At 37.1% G+C, this 24,153-nt stretch overlaps 1 protein-coding gene and 1 pseudogene across 7 annotated transcripts; one reads left to right on the top strand and one right to left on the bottom strand.

Annotated features, from left to right (window-relative positions):
• Nucleotides 1–97: 97 nt before the first annotated feature.
• LOC112526690 (pentatricopeptide repeat-containing protein At4g33990) lies at nucleotides 98–15,605 on the bottom strand. 7 transcript variants are annotated; one of them, XR_003070627.1, is made up of 8 exons: nucleotides 15,484–15,605; nucleotides 10,832–14,123; nucleotides 9,846–10,152; nucleotides 4,015–4,303; nucleotides 1,084–1,175; nucleotides 874–972; nucleotides 412–552; nucleotides 98–342 (listed from the first exon to the last, which is right to left on the bottom strand). XR_003070627.1 is itself a non-coding variant. In XM_025137077.1 (2 exons), exons 1-2 carry the CDS (start codon nucleotides 15,507–15,509, stop codon nucleotides 11,672–11,674), a joined length of 2,478 nt encoding a protein of 825 aa, XP_024992845.1. In that variant the 5' UTR covers nucleotides 15,510–15,605; the 3' UTR covers nucleotides 10,621–11,671. The 7 variants fall into 7 exon arrangements, 1 of the variants encoding a protein (XP_024992845.1); XR_003070626.1 differs by having other exon boundaries at nucleotides 98–552; nucleotides 4,015–4,129; nucleotides 4,208–4,303; XR_003070625.1 differs by having other exon boundaries at nucleotides 98–552; nucleotides 4,015–4,129; nucleotides 4,256–4,303.
• Nucleotides 2,219–3,993, top strand: LOC112526420 (annotated as a pseudogene).
• Nucleotides 15,606–24,153: the final 8,548 nt, after the last annotated feature.

Raw genomic sequence — 24,153 nt, 5'->3', positions numbered from 1 at the left:
TAGACCATTAGATCATTAACTTATAAAGTTGATCAATGAACATAAATTGATCTTACAAATCTCAAGAAAAACCCTTGATCTCACGTGAATCCAACCCTACCACAAGTTGCATCACTTACCATTACAAAGTAATTCCTAATCTATATCAAGAGTATTATCTACTGAAGATCATCCACATTCCATATATTTGTCATATACAAGGTATTCGACTATTCATCTATCCCTTCTTGATGTCCAATGGCAGCTTCACCTCCATTACCAACAATAGCTTCATGCCCAACTTGATGTTCAACTACAACCTCACCTTCTAGAACCTTCTCAACCTCTACTAAAGAACACATACTACTCAAGTCATCAGCCAAAAACTATTAGCAACATGTCTATAAACCCCGCAAAAGGTTCAGTATTCACCATTAGAAGTTGCAGAAATCTTGGGTGGGAACTTGCGGAAACCGCAGAAACTTGCATGGATCAAGATGATCCTTCTGACTTGATTCTTCTTCGCTTGTTCCACGCCGAAACCAACCCAAATGGCATGATGACATTTAGTCGCTGAAACAAATCTAACCTATATTAGTTTCCAAAAAAAACTCAAAAATTACATGAGAAAGTGATGAAACAGAAATAAAATTACCAGCCAGAATGGAACCATAATGATTAGATTACTATGGTAAACCTAATTAATCCTTATTATGCCTAACTATGATTTAAGATTTTTTATACTGCTTAGCTTTATTGAGCGCTTATTTGCTTCTTGGCCAGTAGGGGCAAGCATTTATGGCTAGGTGGCTGATTAGGAACAGATCAAAGGTAACAAAAGTCAAACAAACAATTCAATATAAAAAAACCATTAATAGACATACAGTAATTTACCTTTATAAAGATATTTGCAGTTCCACCTTTGTGAATGCTTGGGTCCATGTGAGGATACATGGTTCGAACGGCATATAGAGAAAAACAGTACCATCCGAACTGCATTGGTGCAACTGGCTTAACATTTTTTATCAAGCTCACAAAAATAAGTCTGTTGTTGCATATGATTGCTTCTGCTAATATATCAGTGTTCGAACTCGCAGAACATACCTTTCGGTCTTCAAGATCAGCAACATAATTGTTGATTTGCTCTGCAAATACTTGCTCCAATGCCATTGGATAACAATTGTTGGTTTAAAAAACTAGATTCATTGAAGAGATTTTGTTATCTAAGTTTAAATACTACTTATTCAACAACAAAAATCATGAAGAGACTATAAATAAATACGTAGGCATAGCAGCCATTGAATATGAACTGAAACTACTCTTACTCTTATGTTCATCGCTTGTATCTCTTTTTCATTCTCTGTGCTTTCCTTGCCTTGGTCTTCTCTTCAAAACCATTATTCATCATTTTCGTTTATTTTTGTTATCCCCACTCACAAAGAACACTTTGAACACATAAGAAAAGAAAAAGAGAATGATTTGAGGTTGTAATGATTTGAGGTCTAGACTTTTGGTTTTCTTTCTATCAACAAATAAGGTAAGATTTACACCTGTTACTTGATTTGTTCTTACTGCCGAGTTCTCTTAGATGTTTATGTGACTTGAAACTCCCAATCTCTCAAATGGATCTTCGCAACCTTCGTATATACTGTGGTCCTAATAACAGACAAGGTTAGTTTGACCTAACAGCATTGCTATATTTTCTACTGGTGTGAGCTATCTACCTATGCCAAGCTTTACACACCATAAACTCTATCAACATATCGTCTATTCGCTGCATTGCAGTTGATAAAATCATTTAACTAATTAAGAGTGAAATTATCATTTAATTAATTAAAAAGTGTAAGTAATTATAGATGTCTATTAAGTATGCTAATTCTTATTTCAAACGTTTTCTATAAATCATACAGAAACCAAAAAGTCTCCTGGTAAGTTTCCTATATATATATATATATTGTATACACACACATAGGCATATAGAAACAATCTCTTTCTTGGTACCTTATGTGCAATTACATGTACGTACTACTGAAACTTCACATGAATTGCTTCATCAATCACCAAATATGAAACCACCCATTAAACAAATTGATCATAATGGGTGATTGGTCGGTCAGCACCGAGAAAAGATTGAAACTTGCATATATATGTAAAAGGGATCAAGGTTCCTTTCCTCTTATCAAACTCCATAGCTACCTTACTTACATCTAGTGCTATTATAGTGAGAGTTTGTTATCTAATGGCAGTTGTATCTGTGGTGTTACAGAAACTAACTGAGATGCTGAACGGGCAATCACTAACCCAAAACAAATACATAAGCCATGAAGTGCAGGACATCATGAAATTGCTCAACTCGATGAGAGACTTGATGATCTCCACAAAAGAGATCAACCAGCAAGCAGAAGAGTATCTGAATGCTGCTACAACATTGAAGAAAGAATTGGAGAAGTTCACTCTCATTGTTGTCTGCCAGAGAAAGGTATGCGGGTTCTTAACCAACCATATTTTCTTCTTTAACAACTTGAATTCTTGGCAGAAGATCCACCAGAAAATCAAGAAAATCACAACCCAATGATGCAGCTAAAAGCCCATACACCTTACAGAAAGATTCATATTGAAGAAATTCAAACTGAAGAGGAAAAAGATGAAGAAACTGTGGTTGGAAATCATAAAACCATCGAGTGTTGTTCTTCAACTTCAGAAATGCAAGCAACAAACCATGGCAGCTATATGGAGGAACTGACCTTCAGCTACTCATGCAATGAAGAAGAGATGCAGATTATAGGTATCAAAGAACGCTTTCAGAAAATGTCGATCTTTTCCTACAAAGAAGAACTGGGCACTTTGGTTTGAAAGAAGATGTCGAAGTTCTGGTGAAGCAGCTCACTAAAAAAAGTGAACATTTTGTCTCAATTGTTGGTCAAGGGGGAATAGGCAAAACCACACTTGCTCGCATGATCTACAAAAATAGAAACATCAAGTGCCATTTTCAGTTCTGTGCTTGGGTTTCGGTGTTGGAGGAGTATACCACAAAAGACATCCTGCTATCCTTGTTCAAAACAACAGATATTATGACAGATAAAGTCACAAATTTGGATGATGAGAAAGCAATGAAGTTGAAGCTCTCAGATTACTTCAAGAATAAGCGATATTTGATCATCTTAGATGGTGTAAGTACTTGCAATATCTAGAAAGATATACAAGAAACCTTCCCAGATGTGAAAAATGGAAGTAAAGTGGTCTTCACATCTACACAAACAATGGAAACCACAGAGGTGGACATAGTTTCACATCATATGATGCCTCTAAGTGATGATGGCAGCTTGGTTCAAAAAGAAGGTTGGTAAAGAAAAAAGTTGGCCTCTAATTTCAGAAACATCAAAAAAGGCAACTGTTTAGAGTTGCAATGGTCTACCCCTGAATATAGTCCTGCTTGCAGGTCTATTCTCCATGAAGGATCCAAACAGCTGGTCTCAAGTCTTTTCTTGCATGAAAAACTCTATCAACATATTGTCTCTTTGCTATAACGACTTGACCGACCACTTGAAGGTATGTTTGCTTTATTCAGTGCTTTTTCGTATTGAATTTGACAATCCAGTAAGAAGGTTACTGCGCGTTGTGGCTTGCTGAAGGGTTTGTGAAACAGAATTCGACCAACGTATTTCCAGAAGATATTGCAGAAACATATTTTGAAGAATTAGTTAACAGGAACATGATGCAAATATCAAAGTTGAGGTCTGACAATAGCCCAAGAAGATGTCGTGTGCTTGGAGTTCTACATGATTATTTGTGGCCTAAAGCCCAAGAATTAGTTAACAGGAACATGATTTCAAATATAAAAGTTTGATCATTGGCTCCCATCCAAGCAGTTTATTTGCATTTGTGATGTCTGGCTTTCTCTACCTGGATTATGAGGTGTGTTTTCTACCATCTTAATCTCTATCCTTAGATTAATTAGCTGCATTTTCATTCAATTGTTTCATATTTTTCAAATGCTAGTGATGATTTTCAAAAGAATCCAAGAAAAAGACTAACCTCCTTCACTGTCTCAGCACGTTCAATCATTGTAAATTCATTTGGATTACTAATGTTGATCGGTCCAGTATTATCCTCTTCCATCAGCCAAATAATCCCATCAACCTTTATTAACCTGTAATTGAATAAACGTCCAAAAAAATTGTGATCAGTTTTAGAGTTTTGGGTAGGAAAGCAATGAAGCAAGTTATACTCTTAGTGGAAATTGACGAAGAAGCCATAATCAATGGAGGGACTGAACTTCATCTCTAGCAAATAGTCTTCATTGGTAGACCATGTTGTCTTCTCCCTATTGAGCACAAAGATGAATTAGAAAACAAAAGTTAAGGTGAAAATCAAGAGATTCAAAATAAAAAGTTTTTTGTATGGTGCTTTATACAGTTGAACATTAAGCACATAGGTTTATACCTCTTAACTTTCAACATTTAACTGTTTACGGTGCTTTATAATATACTGTGTGTATATATATATACATGTACGTATCCATCTATAAACCAAACCAAACCACACGACACGAAGAGGGGTAGGATGTACTCAGACCTTATCTTAACCACTAACCACAAATATATATATGTATATACCTCATTCATAGGTCCAGATCTTGGAACGGATTCATAGATCCTAAATGAAAGGTTCCAAAAAGCACAAAATGGTCTAGAGTAGGGGTACCGGGCAATCTCATATTTGCAATCAAGAGAACAGTCTATACAAGGTTGATGCGCTTCAACAGCCTGTCACAACAGTCAATGTTTCCATTAGGGCTCATGTACCAAGAGAACTTTAGGAGTCCATAACAGAAAGAAAATTAGATTCAGTGTACAACTTTGAAGATGATAAGAATAAGACCAAGATTATCATGTTGTAACTTAGCTCCTAATAGCATTTTTGAATTTTTCTAACTCCTTTGATTGAGAGCCATGAACAGCTTTAATTGTATCTATGCAGCTACTGCACAGAAGAAATGCAACAAGGATCATAACCATGAAACTGTATTATTTTTGTAATCGAGAATTACCAAATCAAATCAATTTCTTATTAGAAGAAACAAATATTTATCACAAACAAGATAAACATTTTTTTTACTTTTGTTGATTCGTGTCTACAAAGTGATGCAAGAGTAAGGTTCCAAAACCTCTTATTTTTCCCTCTATTTGTTTCTTGTAACTATTCTATTTCCGAATAGTTGGTAGTTGATCAGGATAACAACATTAAAAACAACTCATATGCTTCTTTAATTAAAAACCTTAATAAAAATCCACAATCTAAGTGTTCATATGCTTAATAGCTAAAATTCTAAAATTCATCCAACCCCCAACATCAAAAGATTAGTTCATGTTGGGGGTGATTAAAAACAAAACCAAAAGAGTAGAAGTCATAGCTTCAGAAATTGGTTTCTCAATCAAAATCTGGATAAATGTAAAACTCCCTTCGTGAAGCTCAATACCCACGAACACTGGTTGAATCTTTATTAATCTTTACTTCCAAAGCGTTTATGTATCTTCAATCCCTGCCCAACTCCACCAAGAAAGGTCTGGAAAATCACCCCCAACTGCAGGTTTTAGGATAAAATGTTGAATAGTTCCAAACCTTACCCAAACGCGACCAGGGACTGTCGCAACGGGAATAGTCACCCAAGAACACAAGGTGACCCAACTCGCATGGAAACTTACCGTCGCCACTGTTTTTGCTCTAATTCTTCCGATTCTGGCTTTGATTTCTCTCTGTAAAATATTGTTAGCCTCCTCTACTCATCCGTAATGTAAAATCTTAACTTTAGGCTCCAAATCCCAGAATTCTTTTGTCTCTCTTGAGAGATCAATTCCTTAACAGACTCACATTAAATCGTCAGAAAAAAGTTTTGTTTGCTTGGAACACAGACAATTCTACCCGGAAAAAGGTATCAGAATAACGCTGAAAATGGCGTTATCAGGTACCAGTCTTGAGTTGATCTCGAACATAGTGACAGTCAATTTCCACATGTTTGGTTCTCTTATGTGGGACGGGATTAGCGGCAATAGCCAAGGCAGCCTTGTTGTCACATTTGAGCACTGTAGGAGGAAGATGTTTGAGGCCAAGATCTTTGAGAAGAACAGAAAGCCAAGTGACTTCACAGGTTGTGAGAGCGCCATGGCTTTGTATTCAGCCTCTGCTGATGATCTTGCAACCCCAGGTTGTTTTTTTGTCTTCCAAGAGACGGGGGATTGTCCAAGAAAAATGCAGTAGCCAATGTAGATCTCCGGGTCATAGGACAACTAGCCCGGTCATTGTAGAATCAGAAGCAAGAAGAATGCCTTGAGAAATGGTGCCAACCAGATATCTCAATAGTCGTTTAGCAGCTTGAAGATGAATAATGGTTGGTTGATGCATGTACTGAGACAACAAACAAACAGTAAAGGTAATGCCTGGCCTTGTAATTGTCCAATAAATTAATTTACCCAAGAGCCTTTGATACGTTGTAGGATCAGAAAGAAGATCCCCTTTCTTTGGTGTAAGCTTCAGATGGGTATCCATTGAAAATTGAAGAGGTTTGACATGCATCATACCATATGCTTTAAGAATATTCAGAGTGTACTTTTTCTGGGAAATAAAGATAGCAGGAGTTATGTCAACTTCCAGACCTAAAAAATACTGCAAAGTACCAAGATCATTCATATGAAAAACTTTAGCAAGCATTTGCTTGAGGGTATTGATAGTGGCCATGTTATTGCCACTGATCAGCAAATCATCCACATAGATAAGGACCAATGTAATAGTGTCACCAATATGATTAACAAACAGACTAGACTGATGATATCCGAGTTGAAGAAGAGTTGAGATGATCATAGGTGGGTGGGGATTAAAAGAGTACCTCATACCGAGGTAGGAAGTCTATTGATTATATGAGCAGCTGCCATCACATAGTCACCCCAGTAAGAAAGAGGAAGACCGGCTTGAAATCTTAACGCCCTGGCAATTTCAAGAATATGTCTGTGTTCTCTTTCTGCCCTCACATTTTGTTGTGGTCTATTGACACATGATGTTCGATGCCATGTTTAGCAAAAAATTGCTTGCAATTGGTATCATCAAATTCCAACGCATTGTCTAATCTGATAAATTTGATGTGCTTCCTGAAATGAGTCTAGAATAACCCAGAAAGGTTTCCAGATTGGTTAGAGAATCAGATTAGAATTGCATCAAGCCATGTGTTTCTCGTATGATCATCAACAATTGTGAAAAAATTTACCCTTGTAAGACCCTTTGTAGGATTACCAAACATCAATGTGCAAAAGTTCAAATGATTCCAACGCATAGGATTTACTAGGGAAAACGGCAGCTTAGTGAACTTAGACATATGACATGTAAGACATACCTTGGAATGAGCGTGAGTGTAGGCCTGAACACAAGGAATATATCTGAGTTTGGACATTGATGCATGACCCAACCTGTCATGCCATAAATCCAGAGGATTAAAGATATCAGATGAGTGTATTACAGACTCTGATGTGGTTGAGTTTGTTGCAAGGCATGTGGAATTGAGAAAGGGTTCATTGAACAGATAGTACAACCCATTTTTTGCTTGACCCACGCCTCTGAGTTGCTTGGTGACACTGTGTAGAGAAGAATTGAACTTCACATTGATTATCCTTGATTATCTTTTGCACTGAGAGGAGATTATGTTTGAAATGTGGGACATATCAGACATTTTTCAAAGTCAAACCAGAAGGCAAAACTACTTGACCAGTGTGGGATATGATTGCAGCATCTCCTGTGGGAAGAGTTATTTTAGTGGAATGAGAGACAGCATGGGCTGATTCAAGTTGCGCATATAAGGAGTCATATGATCTAAAGCTCCAGAGTCTATGATCCACTCAGATCACTTGTCATGGACAATTACATGATATCATGCCAGAGAGGTGGCTATCAAGTTCTTCATCAGTTTCTGAACCTTTAGCATTGCACATTTGCAGTTGAGGCACCAACTTGGCCAAATGTTCAAGTTGTTGAGGGATGAACAACAAACCAAAGTTGTCATTCTTAGGTGCATTAACCTGAACCGAAGCTGCCATTCTTGAGGAATTAGACCATTGTATGGCAGACGATGTAGATTGAGACCTGAGTTTGGGAACATTGTTTTTATTATGCTTGGAGTGCCATTTTGGATAAACAAAAACTGTCCAACACTTTCTCCATTGTGTCCTTTCCCCCCACATGCAGTACATATCAATAGTTTATCTGGGAGAGTCTTGTTGTACATGGCTAACAGGTCATTGTCTGGTTTAGACAGATTTAACACAACCCTTTGTGCTACTTCTTCTTCAAGGGCAGCACAAGCAGTTTCAACTGTATCAACAATTAACTCCTCTAGAATTGAAGGATTCATCCGGACCATTTAGAAAGTGGAATAGTCTAGATTCCTCTTTTTGAAGGTTATGACCACAATTAGTTTTTCCACATCTGCAGTTGGGTTAGAAACAATAGGAAGCAAGCATGTTTATGCAGTCTAATTCCTCCCAGGGCTTTCATTAGCATATAATACTCATTCACAGGCATTGAGTTTTGTTTTACCTCATACAAATTCTTGCATAATTTGTATTTTCTAGACCCATTTGTTAAACAAAGTTCATCCCCGTTTGTTAAACAAAATCATTTCTCCAAGTTCATCCAAATCTTTTTGGAAAATGTCATATACATGATTAATTTCTTGATAATGGGGGGAACATCATTAGTAATCCAAGCAATTACCATATTATTACATGTTTTCCACATTTCTGGAGAGGAGATAGGAATTGCACCTTTAACAAAACCCAATTTCTTTCTGAAGGCAGGTTGATCTCCATGGATCTGCGATGCTCTGTAATCTGAGGATCCTTGAAGCTTATCAACTTAAAATAGAGTTTGCTTTACCAGAGGTATGAAGAAATAGAGGGTTCATCATATCTTGGTATGTGATTTTAGTACTCATCAGAGGGTATGTACGCAGAAATATAGAGACACAAGATCAGGGAATGAGGAGTACAATAACGTGCATTCCCCATTTTGGAAGAAGATCTTATATCATGTTGCATTGGGATGCTCTACCAAAATGATTCAGATAATCTCAAACTCAATGCACAGAAATATTAGGGCAAAAAATTTGGAGAGGAATGAAATCTTGTTATTGCTCTATACTACCCACTCAAAAGGGGGACACATAACATAAAAGCCAATAGACAAACGCAAAACAACCTAACAAACCATCACTGTATCACAGCCATACACCTGGAATAAAGGAAAAATAATACGATATTTATTTTAGTCCTTAATAGTATCGAAACCTAATAGTCATATAAGATCATGGAGAAAATGCTAAAGAACGTATATGGAGCATGTTCTTGTGCTTTTCTCAAAGTGTATGCACCACCCATCAGAACCCACCGAAGATTTATATAGCTGAACGAAAAATCGTAATTCACATGTTAGATATAAACCCTACAAAGTAATCATTTCACTTTTGACTTCAACCCCATTAATTTTTAAGTTTAATTTATAAAAGAAAATCCATAAATTGACAACTACATTGAAGTTGATAGCAATTAAAGAGATCAAATCTGGTATGGTTACTTGAGAAAAGCCAATACCAACTTGAGTTGAAAATGATTTAAATTTTTTGCCCAAAATCAAAATGTATATATTTTTCTTGCATAGCGCTAACAGTATCAAGAACAACCTCACTGGCCTTAATGAAAACACAAATAACATTAAAAAATGTGTGAATGAAGAAACTGGGCATGATTTGGACACCATATTCCCCCCCATAAATAGTAATAGTTGTTAAGGTTAAGAAATTGGTGCAAAAACAGAAATGGAAGTACCTGAATATCAAAAGAGATCATCAAATATTTCTTCAGGGAAGGGGAAGTTGGGTCCCTTATCCAGCTTACAGCACATAAAACAATTCTTTATGCACTGCCAAAGAGGCTCCCTTTTCCTAGCTCCAAAACAAGCGGTCTTGTTCTTCCTCTGGCTTCTTGTTGAGACTTGGCTCTGCCTTCATTGTTGCGTCACCAGTTCAACGGCAACGAATGAATAAGGAACAACCGCTAACATCGCCCACGACATTCCAAAAACTGTAATTTTCTTATCTTCCGCACCCAACCAAAACCTCTAGACTTCTAGTTCCTGTGAGCCGAGGAGATTTCAGTGGTGGATTTGGCGGTGACCGATTAATTGAGGGAGAGAATGCACCAATTAGAAACGGGGATTGGGGTGCTTGAATATCATCGCAAGGTGTGGGAAGTGGAATGTGTTTTGGGAGGAACGTGGTGGGAGATGATTCAGGGGTGTGGAAGAGAGTTTAGGTTAATGATGCTTTCAAGCTTGTACATAAAGCATGTACCTCTTAAAGTTCAACAAATAATCGTTTAAGGTGCATTAAAATATAGTGTGTGTGTGTGTGTATATATATATTAATTCAGCCTTTTATTTTCATTCTTCAATAAAGTGAATTTTTCAAAAATTGATGGATGGATAAGAAGGGGATGTAGAGTTTGATGACAGGTGATTTGTATTACACAAAGAATGCATTAAACCAATTCATTAAAGAGAAAGATTTTTCACAAGAGCCGATAACATGATTTAAAGCAAAAACGTTTTCAAATCAATTGAAACATCAGCTCTTTCTAAAAAATCTTTACACTTAGGAATAGTTTACTAAACGCTTGTCCGGTCAATTACCTTACTGGCAAGCATGGTAAGAACTGAAAATCTTACCCAAGGTGTTGACTCTTACACGGTCAACTTTACTGGGTAAGAAATGCTTAATAATCTTATTATGCCATTTGATGGCCAAGAATCTTACCCGGTAAAATAATCAAGGATGATGACTCTTCCCGGTAATGCTTACCTGGTAAGTAAACGGCCCCTTCTTGTTTAATTATTTAGCATATGCAAACATTCGATGTAAACAACATAATAAGCAAGGAACAGCTAGGACCTCATCCTGAAATCAACCACTATGACAGCAGAAGTGAACATTTAGCGCAAAGATTATAATACCCATCATCAAACAACACAAATCCCCAATATATATATAGATACTAGGCATATTACGTACAAATGAAGGAAAAGGGCAGTTTAGCAAGTTCAAGACCAAATATTACTGCTTATAAAGCCAAATAAAAGCTCGATTTAAACCCAGTCACAAGTTTTCATATAAGGAAAAAGAAGTCATAAAATATTGACTAGTAATAAGCAGATTTGCATCTAAACCCAGAAGATGAAAAACGTTATTAAGCATGTGTTTGACGGTGACGCATTAAGAGAATTGCAGTTCAAGGCTTTTTTAATTTTAATTTCAACTAAGCATCAAATACAAATATATGAAAGTGAATCATCAAATAAAATTTACCAAAAACAAAATGCATATAATAAAAAACATATGTTGCCGGTATATCCCACCAACACACTAGAAGGTGGGGTCAATGCAAACCTGACTTATACCTCAAAGATTCTGTTTCATACTATGAAGACTCCGGCTTATGAAAAGTGTGTGAAAGAGAGAAAAAACATGTATGTGCAAGAGTAGAGGCCGCCAAAATCTATAAGCCTGAAGTTGGAAATCTCAAACCTGATGATTGATGCATTATCTGAGAGATTCCAAACTGGATTTTGTCTGTTTTTGGTGGATTGAACTTAAATATTACCAATAATCACCACAAGAACATACACCATCCTTGAAATTATGAAAACGATTAGAGTCCCTCACGATGATCTCCCTCTCAGTAATCTTGGATATGAACTTGGTGGCATTGTGACAATCCCCACAAACCCGCAAGTTCTTGAAGATCCGAATAGGGGTCTTAGAAGGAGTGTTAATGATTCCAAATGCAATTGCCAATCTCTCACTATGACTTGTAAGGATATGTTGTTTTTCATCCTCCTCAACATCTTGCAACACAAAGCTATAATCTGGAATATAACCAAGAATCGTCATTTTGGCTGTTAAATTTTCCAACTCTTCGTATATTAGATCACATTGGGGATGGGATTGGTTCCCCGTGTAAAAAACCTCCATCTTATTGTTTAGTTCAATGGAGCTCCATCCAGGAGTCTTCTTTAATCCCTTGCTATTAGCTAACGATCTTACTCTATTCACACCCTCCCACTTTCCAGCATTTGCGTATATATTGGACAACAAAACATAGTATCCAACATTATCCGGATCAACTTCTAACAAGCGATCTGAAGCCACTTTACCCAACTCCGCATTTCCATAAATCCTACAAGCACCAAGAAGAGCACCCCAAACTGAAGCATCGGGTTGCAAAGGCATACTTTTTATAAAATTATAAGCCTTTTCTAATTGGCCAGCCCTACCAAGCAAATCAACCAAGCAGCCATAGTGCTTCAAGCTAGGTTTGATCCCGTAATCATGTTGCATCAAGTTAAAGAACCGCTCACCCTGCTCAACTAAACCTGAATGGCTGCATGCTGATAATAAGGAAATGAAAGTTATAGTGTCTGGCTGAACCCCTTCATCAAGCATATGCCTAAATAGTTGCAGAGACTTATCTCCATGTCCATGAATGCCAAGACAAGATATCACAGCATTCCAGGGAACTGAACTTTTTCTAGGTACTTGATAGAATAAAGATAATGCATCTTCCACTTCTCCACATTTTCCATAAAGGTCGATTAAACAGGTTCCAATGAAGACATCCGAAAGCAGGCCTGATTTCAAGACCCTCCCATGAGTTGTAGCCCCTTCTTTTAGGGCTCCTATGTGAGCATAAGCCGGTATAATGCTCGCCCAAGTTCCTTGGTTCGGCATTATGCCTTCAGTCTTTACCATCATACGGTAAACTTCAATGGCTTCACATGCAAGGCCATTTTGTCCATATCCTGTAATCAATGTGTTCCAAGAAACTACATCTTTAAAGCAGATACTTCCAAAGAGTTTGATAGCAGAGTCCATATCTCCCAGTTTTGCATACATGTCCACCACCGCATTTCCAATTATGACATCTTTTACAAACCAACATCTCCTTAGGATGAAACCATGGACACATCTGCTGCTTTGAGAGTCCCTTGATTGAGCAATACTGGAAGCAACGCTTACTAGTGTCAGCAAATCAGGCTTAAATCCATTTATTTGCAACTCATGAAAAAGGTTAAGTGCACAATCAGGATTACCATTCTGCTCATAAGCAGCAATTATTGAATTCCATGATACCAAATCTCTTGTCACCAAATTATCGAAGATCTTCTGAGCATGTTCAAGTTCACCAAATTTTGCATAGAAATTTACGAAGGCATTGCCAACAAATAAATCAGATTCCAGTCCATGCTTTATGACATACAAATGTGTCAATCTTCCTTGCACCATGTCATCCATTTGTGCACAAACAGGAAGAATGGTGGATACAGTAACAGAATCCATTTTAATCCCTTCAAATTTCATCTCATCCAAGACCTCCAATGCCTTTTCACCCTTCCCATTCTGACAAAACCCAGATATTATAGCATTCCAGCAAGCCATATCTCGAAAGGGCATATTCCTAAATATTTGGTAAGCAGCATCAAACAAACCAAAGCGGCAGTACATATGCACCAAAGAAGCAGCAACAAAGACATCCCATTCCAACCCTGCTTTGGATATCCAGGAGTGTATCCTCTTCCCATCATTTAAATTACGACATGCTTTTAACACAGGGGGGAAAGTATAGAAATCAGGCTTAACTTCATACCTCGACATTTTATATAAACAATTCACAGCATCACTAGGAATGCCGTTGCGGACATATGCAGATATCATAGAATTCCAGGTGTAAACATCTTTTATAGGGATTTGATCAAAAGTTTGTTGACATAAAGAGATATTACCAAGATTGGCATGAAGGTTGATAAGCCTTGTGGAAATGAATAGACTTTGGACCTTACCCAACACAATAAGTAAGGTGTGAAGGCGTTTGGCAAGCTGGGAATTTGTGCATGAGTCAAATAAGAGGTCAACATCAATCTCCCTGTTATCGATCCCACTGTAATTTAATGAAGTTTGGGTATCATCTGCAAAAGAGGAATATAATGTATGAAGACACCGATCGGACTGAAGAAGTGCTGGAAAGTAGTTCCTTTTGAAGTTTGGCAGTAATCTAGAAGAGAAAACACAATAATCTAGTCAGCCAACAACATTAATCTGCAGCAATTTTATACAAAACTATGCAGACATAATAGGAGTTGTACAAATAACAAAAACAATGATAGTGACACTAGTTATATGACAGAATTGAAGTTATGCAATGAAGTTCCTTCACTCGCTTCTTAGTTCATGCTTTCTGATGGGAGTACATCATGGGACATGGTATCAAAGGCTTTATCATTGATACCTCTATAGCTTTTTTGGCCAAAAGAATGATGTGACCTCATCCATCTACGAAGTAAGAACTAGGGCTATGTACTAGATACTAGTGAGTACTGCTTCCACAAAAAGAAAGGAAGACAACAATTGTTCTACACATATTCCCTCTTTCTTCTCCTAGCAGCTATTCCACAAAAATAAATAGAATTCATGAATGTCAGTAAAAGCCAAGAGGCCATGCAGAACAGTAATAAGGTTATGCAACCCTTTTCTTATCTTGGGTACGAGGGACAATACCAGTGGATCACAAGAAAGAGAGCATTCTTTATGACCCAGGACCCTAAATTCAAATGAAATGGGACAACAACTTTATTGCAATTTTCAAGTGACCATTTGATACAACAGCACCATCCAAACATGGAGATTAGGTAATAGGATCATGCAGACAAGGGCAAGTACTCTAAAGTACAGGCGGCAAATTCAATTCGTTTACCTAAAATGGGTAGAATTAGGTTATATTTTATCTCTAACAAGTCAAACGATAAAGTAAACTAATTAGCTAAAAAGGAAACAAGCCACACAGGTTGAAAGTCACACGTAGTGTATTAAATGCTTACAACCTACTAAAGCATTTTATTCAAAAACAATCAGATTATTTTAACACTATAATTTTTATAACCATATTTAATACATTAAACTTGTATGAAATCCAAAGTATAGACAAAAATGTGTAGACGGGTCAAGCCAACCCGATATTATCTCACCTAAAAAAATACCGTTTAACCCTTTACCCATCCTGTCCCCTCCCCCCTAGAAAAAAAAAACCAAATTGCCACATCTACTTTTAAGTGATCATCTTCCCCAAATATAGGAATAATATGCAGCCAGCCAGATTAAACCCTAAAGAAGAGAACAAAAGAAGGTAAAGCAGGGTTTTTGATTCACCATGACAAGAACCTATACACATAACAGAAAGTAAATAATCGATGCTTGACACGCACGCCACATGTCAATCTGTAACCAAATAACATGTATAAGAACTAGAAGAGCCAAGTTAAGTGCCAGCTTCAGATTAAAATTTGAGTGACAGAAAATTGAAAAACTAATAACGACAAGATAAGATCATGATGGATGACAAGAATAACAAGTCTTACCTATCTCCAAATAGAAGCCTGAGCATCGGAAGAATGGTTGTTTGCTCTACAAAGAATACAAATCTTTCAGCACTGGTACAGAATTCTAAGCCTCTGGATGGTGCCCTGCAATTTTTTGCATAATCACTGAGGAACTAGTAAAAGAAAGAGGAACATCACACTGCCAGTTCATATAAGTAAAAAGACCCTGTGTTCTTCTGTTTGGGATACTGCCAGCATGAATTCTTGATCTTTTTAATTGAGAATTGTATTTTGAAAACCCTGTATCAGGTTATAATGCAAAATGACACAAATTCTCCTAACTAGGCAGTGACAACCCCTGTGCCCTGTCGGATTACCCTTTTAGTGGAAGAGATGAAAGAAAATGGTTGGTTTACCCTATATGCTAAACTTAGGGGCCGTTTGGCAGATGCGGAATGATCCGGTGCAAAATGAGTAAGTGGATAAAATGATTAAGAGGCCCTGTATGATGTAGTGCAGAATGAAAAATGAATGTTCGGTAAGTGTTCATGATGAACAATCTTTATGACAAAAAATACCATTTTAACCCTATGTATAAACGCCGAATAAATATGACTGTTTGATAACCCTCTTTATGATTTAACATAACGTTATTTGTTCAAGTTCTAGATTAAACAAAAACGGAACAATCAAATTCAACATAAAAAGGCACAAATTCTTTCACTCATAGTTGTTACATCTATCTAAAAAATGTCATTGGTGCGTAATGTTAAAAGACAAACTTTCGAAGTCCAAATGTTTAAATTTGAGAATATACCAAGGAAATAGAATATCATCGTAAGCTAAGCTTGCTCCTAGCACATCATAGCTTCAAGTATCATACTATCATATACTACAAACAAATAGTTCAAGTATGTAGGCATCGTAGTGCAAATCATGATGGACAACAAATGGATTGGAACTACGCCCACATGGTTGCATGCCTACATTACAATGTTCAACGTACAAATAGAAAGGGGCTTTAAATCATCAATCCTACCGACAGGATGCTTTCTGTTAGTCTCTTACAAAGTCAAGCAGCATATCAGACTTAATTCACACATTGATTCAAGAAGTTGTATTTCTATCCGAAAAACAAGGGGAGGAGGTAGTTGTGGCTGATGTAGTGAAGATAGTGGTGGTGGTGGTTATGGTGGAGGTGAGGTGGCAATGAACAGTGGTGGTCGATGGTCGACGGTGGTTGTGGAGGTCCTGGAGGAGATTGTTGCAGTAGAGGAGGAGCTGGAGGTGACCAACGGTGGTAGTGGTGGTGGCAATGTATGGTGGTGGTTGGTGGCCGATGGTGGTTGTAAAGGTGGCAATGGACAGTGGTGGTCGGTGATCGAAGATGGTTGTAGAGGTGGCAATGAACAGTGGTGGTCGGTGGTCGACGGTGGTCGACGGTGATTGTGGAGGTCATGGAGGAAGTTGTTGCGGTATAGGAGCTGGAGGTGGCCAACGGTGGTAGTGTTGGTGGTAATGGGTGGTGTGGTCGGCGGCCGATGGTGGTTGTAAAGGTGGCAATTGACGATGGTAGTCGGTGGTCGACGGTGGTGGCAATGTATGGTGGTGGTTGGTGGCCGATGGTGGTTGTAAAGGTGGCAATGGACAGTGGTGGTCGGTGGTCGATGATGGTTGTAGAGGTGGCAATGAACAGTGGTGGTCGGTGGTCGACGGTGGTTGTGGAGGTCATGGAGGAGGTTGTTGCGGTATAGGAGGAGTTGGAGGTGGCCAACGGTGGTAGTGTTGGTGGTAATAGGTGGTGGCGATCGGCGGCCGATGGTGGTTGTAAAGGTGGCAATTGACGGTGGTAGTCGGTGGTCGACGGTGGTTGTGGAGGTGGTGAAGGAGGTTGTTGTAGTAGAGGAGGAGTTGGAGGTGGCGAATGGCGGTAGTGGTGGTGGTCGACTATGGTAGAGGTGGCGATGGACGATGGTGGACGGTGGCTGTGGAGGATGTTGTTGTAGTGGAAGAGGTGGAGGTGGTTGCCGGTGGTGGCGGCAGCGGCCGAAACTAGCGGTGATGACCATTATAACAAATACCATAATCAAACTATAGGGTAGATTAGTAATATTTTAGTTTATGTATCATTCTTGTCCTAGCTTGTTCCACCTATTTTGGTGGAACAAGAAAAAACCTCTTCTCTCTCATGTTGTCTCACCTTGTCCCAGTTCTTATCACTGTCCCATATCACGCCAAAAGTGGGACAGTGAGTTTTTGTTCTCTCCCATGTTGCGCCAAACATGGAGAGTAAGTTTTGTCACATCCTGTCCCATGTACCAAAAGCAGCCTTACAATTATCGTTGTTAGTTTAAGGAGGTTTCTACCCCCAACCTCACCACATAATAGAATCCCAAGTTCTTTTGTACTATTTGTGATTCAAATCCCCAACCTTCCCCCTGATATCCATCAAATAGAACTTATCTTTTTTCATTCCTTATCCCATTTCAAGAATCATTGTAGCCATTAATATAAATGGGCAACATCTTTTTCGCTTATTTAACAAAGGTTTCCAATTATTAACAACTACTAACCTATCAGAATCTTGGTTCCTTGGATTGTCAATCGAAATTAGAAGCACCCAAAGACACCAAGAAAGGGAGATGAAGGGGGTTAGCCTCAATGGGTTTAGCAGAAGAAGAATTTGCAATGTTAATCAAACTCCGTCGCACGTTCTACTTCAAATTGAACATGCGTTGTTCATTTATGAATTTTATCAAACAGTGGGTGCTCTATGCTCATAAAAGAAAACCATAATCATTTATGTAAATCTCGTATGCTGAACTATTATGTATATAACCCATCAAGGATTGCAACAATGAAGACTAGCAAATTCCCAGTACTGTAATTAACAAATTAAAGTAACAGTCCACAATGGTGGCTTATTTCCAAAGATTTTATACACCAAAAAAATCAACTACATTAAACCAAAAAAATGTCATGAATGATGAATCTAAGGGGCTGTTTGTTTGCCTCTTAATGGCGACATTCAGAGGGAGCCTCTTAATCGGTAAGAGGTAGAGGCTGTTTGGCAAAAAAAAATGAGCCTCTTAATGGTGACAATTACCTCTTAACGATTTAGCATCTAAGGGGTAGCCTAATGGTTCAGAGTCTCATTTTTCCAGGATTACCCTTCATGATCGTTCCTCCTCCAGAACATGGAGTATTAACCCAAAAGACATGCCCAATCCATTTCCACCAGAACATGGCATCTTCCTCCTCAATCCATTTCCCATAACCCAAAAGACATTCCCTTAATCCACCAGAACATGGAGTATTAACAAGAGGAATGAATGTTTAGTTTCAAACCTGATGAACGGCGTCGGCACCTGCTGAAGGAAAGCAGCGCCTGCCGGAAGAGAACGTCGATYGAAGCTGGCGACGGAGAGAGAAGGCAGAGGCGGAAGGTCTGAGCGGCGGCTAAGGCTGGCGACGGAGAGAGAAGGYAGAGGCGAAAGGCCTGAGCGGCGRCTAAGGCTGGCGACGGAGAGGGAAGGCAGAGGCGGAAGGCCTGAGCGGCGGCTAAGGATGGCGACGGAGARGRAAGGCAGAGGCGGAAGGTAATCCCTTCAACTCCGACGATTGGTAATCCCTTCAACTCCGACGACGATTGGTAATCCCTTCAACTCCGACGACGACCAAACATCCCTTCCTTTTATGTAACGAAATCAAAACTTCATAGCAACCCTAGAAACAGAAGAAAAGCCACATATCAGCAGAAGAAAATTCGAGATACCAGCGAGGAAGAAACGAGCAACGAGAGAGCAACAGAGGCAGGAGGAAGAGATGAGCAGTGAGAGAGAGCAACAGAGGGCAGGAGGAAGAGACGAGTAGCAGAGGACGGCGTGTTAGAGACGAGAAGTTGACACTGAACGATTCAGGGGCTGTTGGAACGGTTCAGTGGCTTCTAGTTTCTTTATTACATCTGACCGAATCAAAGCTTGTCTTTTGGAGGAAATCGTTAAGGGTGCGTTTAGTATGCAGACTACATGAAATAGTCCCATGTTTGGCATGCCATGGACAAAAAAAACATGGGMCAAGGTGGGACTATTTTTAATTTTAGTGGGACAAATCTTGATTTTTTTTGTTCCACCAAAAAAGGTAGAACAACATGGGACTAAAGTTAAAATGACAATATTTTGATTGATTTGTTGTAATTTTACAATTATTATATGATATAAAATAACATTAAACAACATTTAGGGGTAATATGGTTATTTTAATAGTTTTGTCCCGTCCTGTCCTAGTCGTACCAAACATAGGACAGACAATTAGTCCTGTCCTGTCCCGTCCCGTCCTGTCTCATCCAGTCTGCGTACCAAACACTACCTAAGAGGCAAAGTAAACACCCTCCTAACGTATTTACAAATGGAAAATTCAAGCTTCTTCAACGAAAACATGTAATATGGAGGTAAAAAAAAAAAATTTTTTTAAGTTACAAAAGTCTTGAAATTTTATTTTACTTCTTATTATTAATAAGAAGTGGATGTAAAGTTTGAAATCTGAATCAATAAGATTGTTATTTTTATAAATTGCTAAGGGGTTGTTTGTTTACCTCTTAATAGTTCCATTAAGAGGCAGACTCTGAATCGTTAAGAGGTGAATCTTGTTTGGTAAAAAAAAAGTACGTTTCATTATGGTTCTAAAACCCTCTGAATGATTTTGTTACCTAAACCTCCCTTAACCATTAAGTGTTCTAATTTCATTGTAAACAAATACCAAACAATTATATTTTATTCTGCACTACATCATGAGAGCCTACTAATCATTCTGATCACTTAATTATTTTGAACTAAAATATTCAGCAACTACCAAATAGCCCTTAAATGTTTGAATTTATTTAAATTTTATTTTATCCATTAAAAAATTATAGTGTTGAATTTATAGATAAATTTATATAATTTCATATTTATTCATCATCATTTTGAAATTTATATCTAAATTAATTAGCATTATTTAAACGAAAACATGTCATTAACGGTATTTAAGACATTTAAATCCTATTAAAATACATCAATTGTGTGAGGTGGAGATCGATTTTGGTAAGGATCGATTAAAAGAAATGATCGTTTAAGGTTAATCGATTAAGAACGTCGTTTTTTAGGGTTTGGAGAACAAAAAAGACAAATAAGAGGTTGATTTACCTCTTATCAGATAAGTGAACAATAAAACATAAGTGTCTCTGAAAAATTGAAAAAACAAACAGTTTGAATAGCCCTACCTCTTAAGAAATCGAACATAAAAAGCTGATATGAGCTTCTTTTTTAAACAAACAACACTGTATTTTTACATAAATCTTTGACTGTTGGTCAAATGCTAGAGTACCCTTTTCTTGGGGACCAAAACTAGCTATTGAGATACATCTTTTGTAAATACAAGAAGTTATGAGGACTAATGAATTTAAAATTCATCAATAAATTGGAAATTTAGAAACATAAATTACATCCATTAATTGTCAATATCTATTTTTTTATTTATTTATTTACTAGTTGTTTAAAAATACTTGTAATGAGGTTCTTAACTTAACTAGGTATTTGTAAAAAAAAAACTGTAAAAATAACCCAAATATATATATATATATATATAAATATATATATATATATATATTTCTTGGAAATAACTATTTATTTCTTCTTCGAAAAAGAGAAATTAGAATGACCAACAAATTTGATTAAAGATCGACATTGACTGACATTGATGTGACAAAAGTTGAGATGATGTGACTCGTGTACCTTGGTTTTTCCACGAGTAGGGGCGAATCTCATAGAGGGGTGCCAAATGGTGCAATTTATGTAAAAGGGTGTTTGGTTGGGGGTATTAACAAGTAATTAATGGAAATGAATATAATAGAAGGTATTTGGTTTGTGATAATGTAATGGGTCCATTCCCATAGGAGCCTAATTTTTCATTCCAGCTCAATTTGGGGGGAATGAAATTTCATTCTCGCTTTCAATATCCGCCTCCAAAATCGACTATCCAAAATCGTCTTCCGAAAATCGACTACTCCAAAATCATCACTTCCAGAAATTGTTCCTCTTTCAAGTAATCGTCTTCTAGAAATCGTTCCAGAAATCTTTCCTCTTACAGTTACAGGTATGTTCCTATTTCTCTAACCTAACTTACACTCATGTTAGATCTATACAGTTGCAAAGAGTTCTCGACAAATTTTGTTGGGTCGATGCAGTGAACAGAAATTAGTAATTTATTTTTTTGTTGTAAAGAAATAATTAGTCGGCAATTTCATCTAGTTATTTTAGCAACTTTGAGGTTGCACTCCATCTTACTCAAGAAACCAGTGCCTATTACACAAGATTGTTAAGATGAAAGATGGAAATATTTTCAGGTATGACTAATTTTGTAGTTACATTTGTAAGTTAACGGCGTTATGAATTAAACACCAAGTGAGATGTATATATATACCTTGTTTTTTAGGGCCGCTTAGGAGCTTTGGATGAGACTTTAATTAAAGTTACATCTCCTAGTGATGAAAAGCCTCGTTATCGCACAAGAAAGGGTTGCATTTCAACTAATGTTTTAGGAGCTTTGTATTGTGTTTTTTGAAGTTATTTTTGAAGTTATGTTTAAATGATAAAATGGTGGTACAATGCTATAAAACAAAATTTCAGTTATTATATATGCTAAGCAACCAAACAACATCTATGATAATGATAATGATTTCCCAGTATTAACCAAACAGCATTAATGCAGTATTCATTCCCATTTTCATTCTCTGTCATTCTCATTTTCATTCTCATGTCTGGACCAAACAAGCCCATATGTAGTTATTTACTTACATCTTACACTTCTATAATTAGTTATTTAATTACTTTATATCTTTTTTTTTCATTTTGTATCTCACACATTTATTATATTAACATACATAATCATATATTAACTAAAATACATAAAAGAAATACGAATTAATTTCTAGTATTTTTCGATTTACACCTTTATGTATTTCGCTCTTCACCTGTTGTCCGCTATTGAAGCTCAACAACTGTTGCTTGTAGTCTTGACATCATTGCTCTGTAGTTCAATCACTACCACTACTACCATCATTTTCGTTTCATGTGACAAAGATTTACAGATTTCATTAGTGATTTATGTTGAAAGGTAATGCATCTTGCCCCCACCTATAGTTTGCACTTTGCACCTATTACATGATCGTTATGGGTGCACTTATGGGTATTCTGTTTGGTTGCTACACTCTTGTTGTGAATAAATTTGAAAGAAAAATAAATAAATTGTATGAGATTGGAAATTTAAGGTGGACTCATCAAACTCAAAATACTAGAAAACATCAAAGAGGTATTAATTTAAGGAATTTTGAAAATCTCTATGAATTTGAGTAGGATTTCGAGGTAAAGTTAGGGTTAAAACATTTGGGATTTTATTGGTCAAAGGATACATTTGATTTCAGAGGCCTCCTTTTTTATGCTTCTTGCTTAACTTGACAAAATTTGTATGGGAGTAGTTAATAGAGTGGTTAGTTTAGGGACTTAAGGTTCAGAGTTTTTACACCACTGAAAATATAGAAGAAATTTTAGGTTGAGTTTGAAGTCTTTTAATTTCAATTGAATAATAACAGTTTCAAACCCTTCAAGCAAGCAAATATCTTATTCAACACAACTAAATTTTGACAGACAACAAAAATTAACCATGCGTTTATGTTTGTTCAAAGTGGATGTCACAACGGTGGCTTTCAAACATCCACAACGCAAGGCAAATGATACTTTACAATACTCACGTTACCATTTCAACACTCATCTTTTTGACCTCTTCAATTACATTCTTCTCCTTTCCATTAACATGCTTCTTTGAAATTGTTTTTCCAATCACTTTTCATACCCATTCTACTTCTTCTCACATTCCTCAATTCATAAGTCAACCACAAGTCTTGAAGGTGAGTAGTAAAGAATGTGGAGAACTTAAGATATCTATCTGTTTAATCAGGGAATCGTAATGATCCATTGACATTTTTTGGTTGTGATGCTCCTTCACTATATATGTTTCTTTCAACTATAGTTTAACAATGGTGTTGTTTAAAATGGTTGGCATACGAAATGATGATTCAAGAACGAATTGATGTCGATCATGGGGTTCAAGTATGCATCTTACGCCAAGACAAAGACATCCACTCATGATGAACTCGTACCTCGAGAGGCCCATAGGTTAGACAGTCAAAGAACTGTTGTACCTGTTCACTCATCTTGGAAGTAGTGAGCCCACCATGAGCATCTTTATATTATAAATAATAAATAGCAAATAAGTCCTTTTCATGTTAAATTTAATACTACTTTGTAAAACAATTTTTGTTATATCAAAAAATCTTTCGGTTTGTAGGCAGGGCCGGTCCTGAGGTTTTGGATGTCCATGGCAAAAAAACCAAATATATGCCTTTTATATGTGTATATAAAAACCAAAATAACTATTTGAAGGGATTTGAAACCTAATCAATCTAGGCGGCTCATCCCCACGCCTATTTGTTTTAAATATAACAAAAATTATGCAACGGAAGGGGGGGGGGGGCATAAACCAAAACCCCGTGTAACAAAATATAAAATACATCACCATTCACCTAAAACGATGTCTTCTTGCATTTTTTTGAAACAAAAATATCTATCACTTTGTCATAACTAATATTAGCTAAGAACTTACTCTCAATACTCA

Source organism: Cynara cardunculus (genome assembly GCF_001531365.2).
Source record: "Cynara cardunculus var. scolymus isolate 2C chromosome LG 14, CcrdV1, whole genome shotgun sequence".
NCBI lineage: Eukaryota > Viridiplantae > Streptophyta > Magnoliopsida > Asterales > Asteraceae > Cynara > Cynara cardunculus.
The sequence above is the reverse complement of the archived record's forward strand: the minus strand, read 5'-3'. Positions and strand labels throughout refer to the sequence as shown.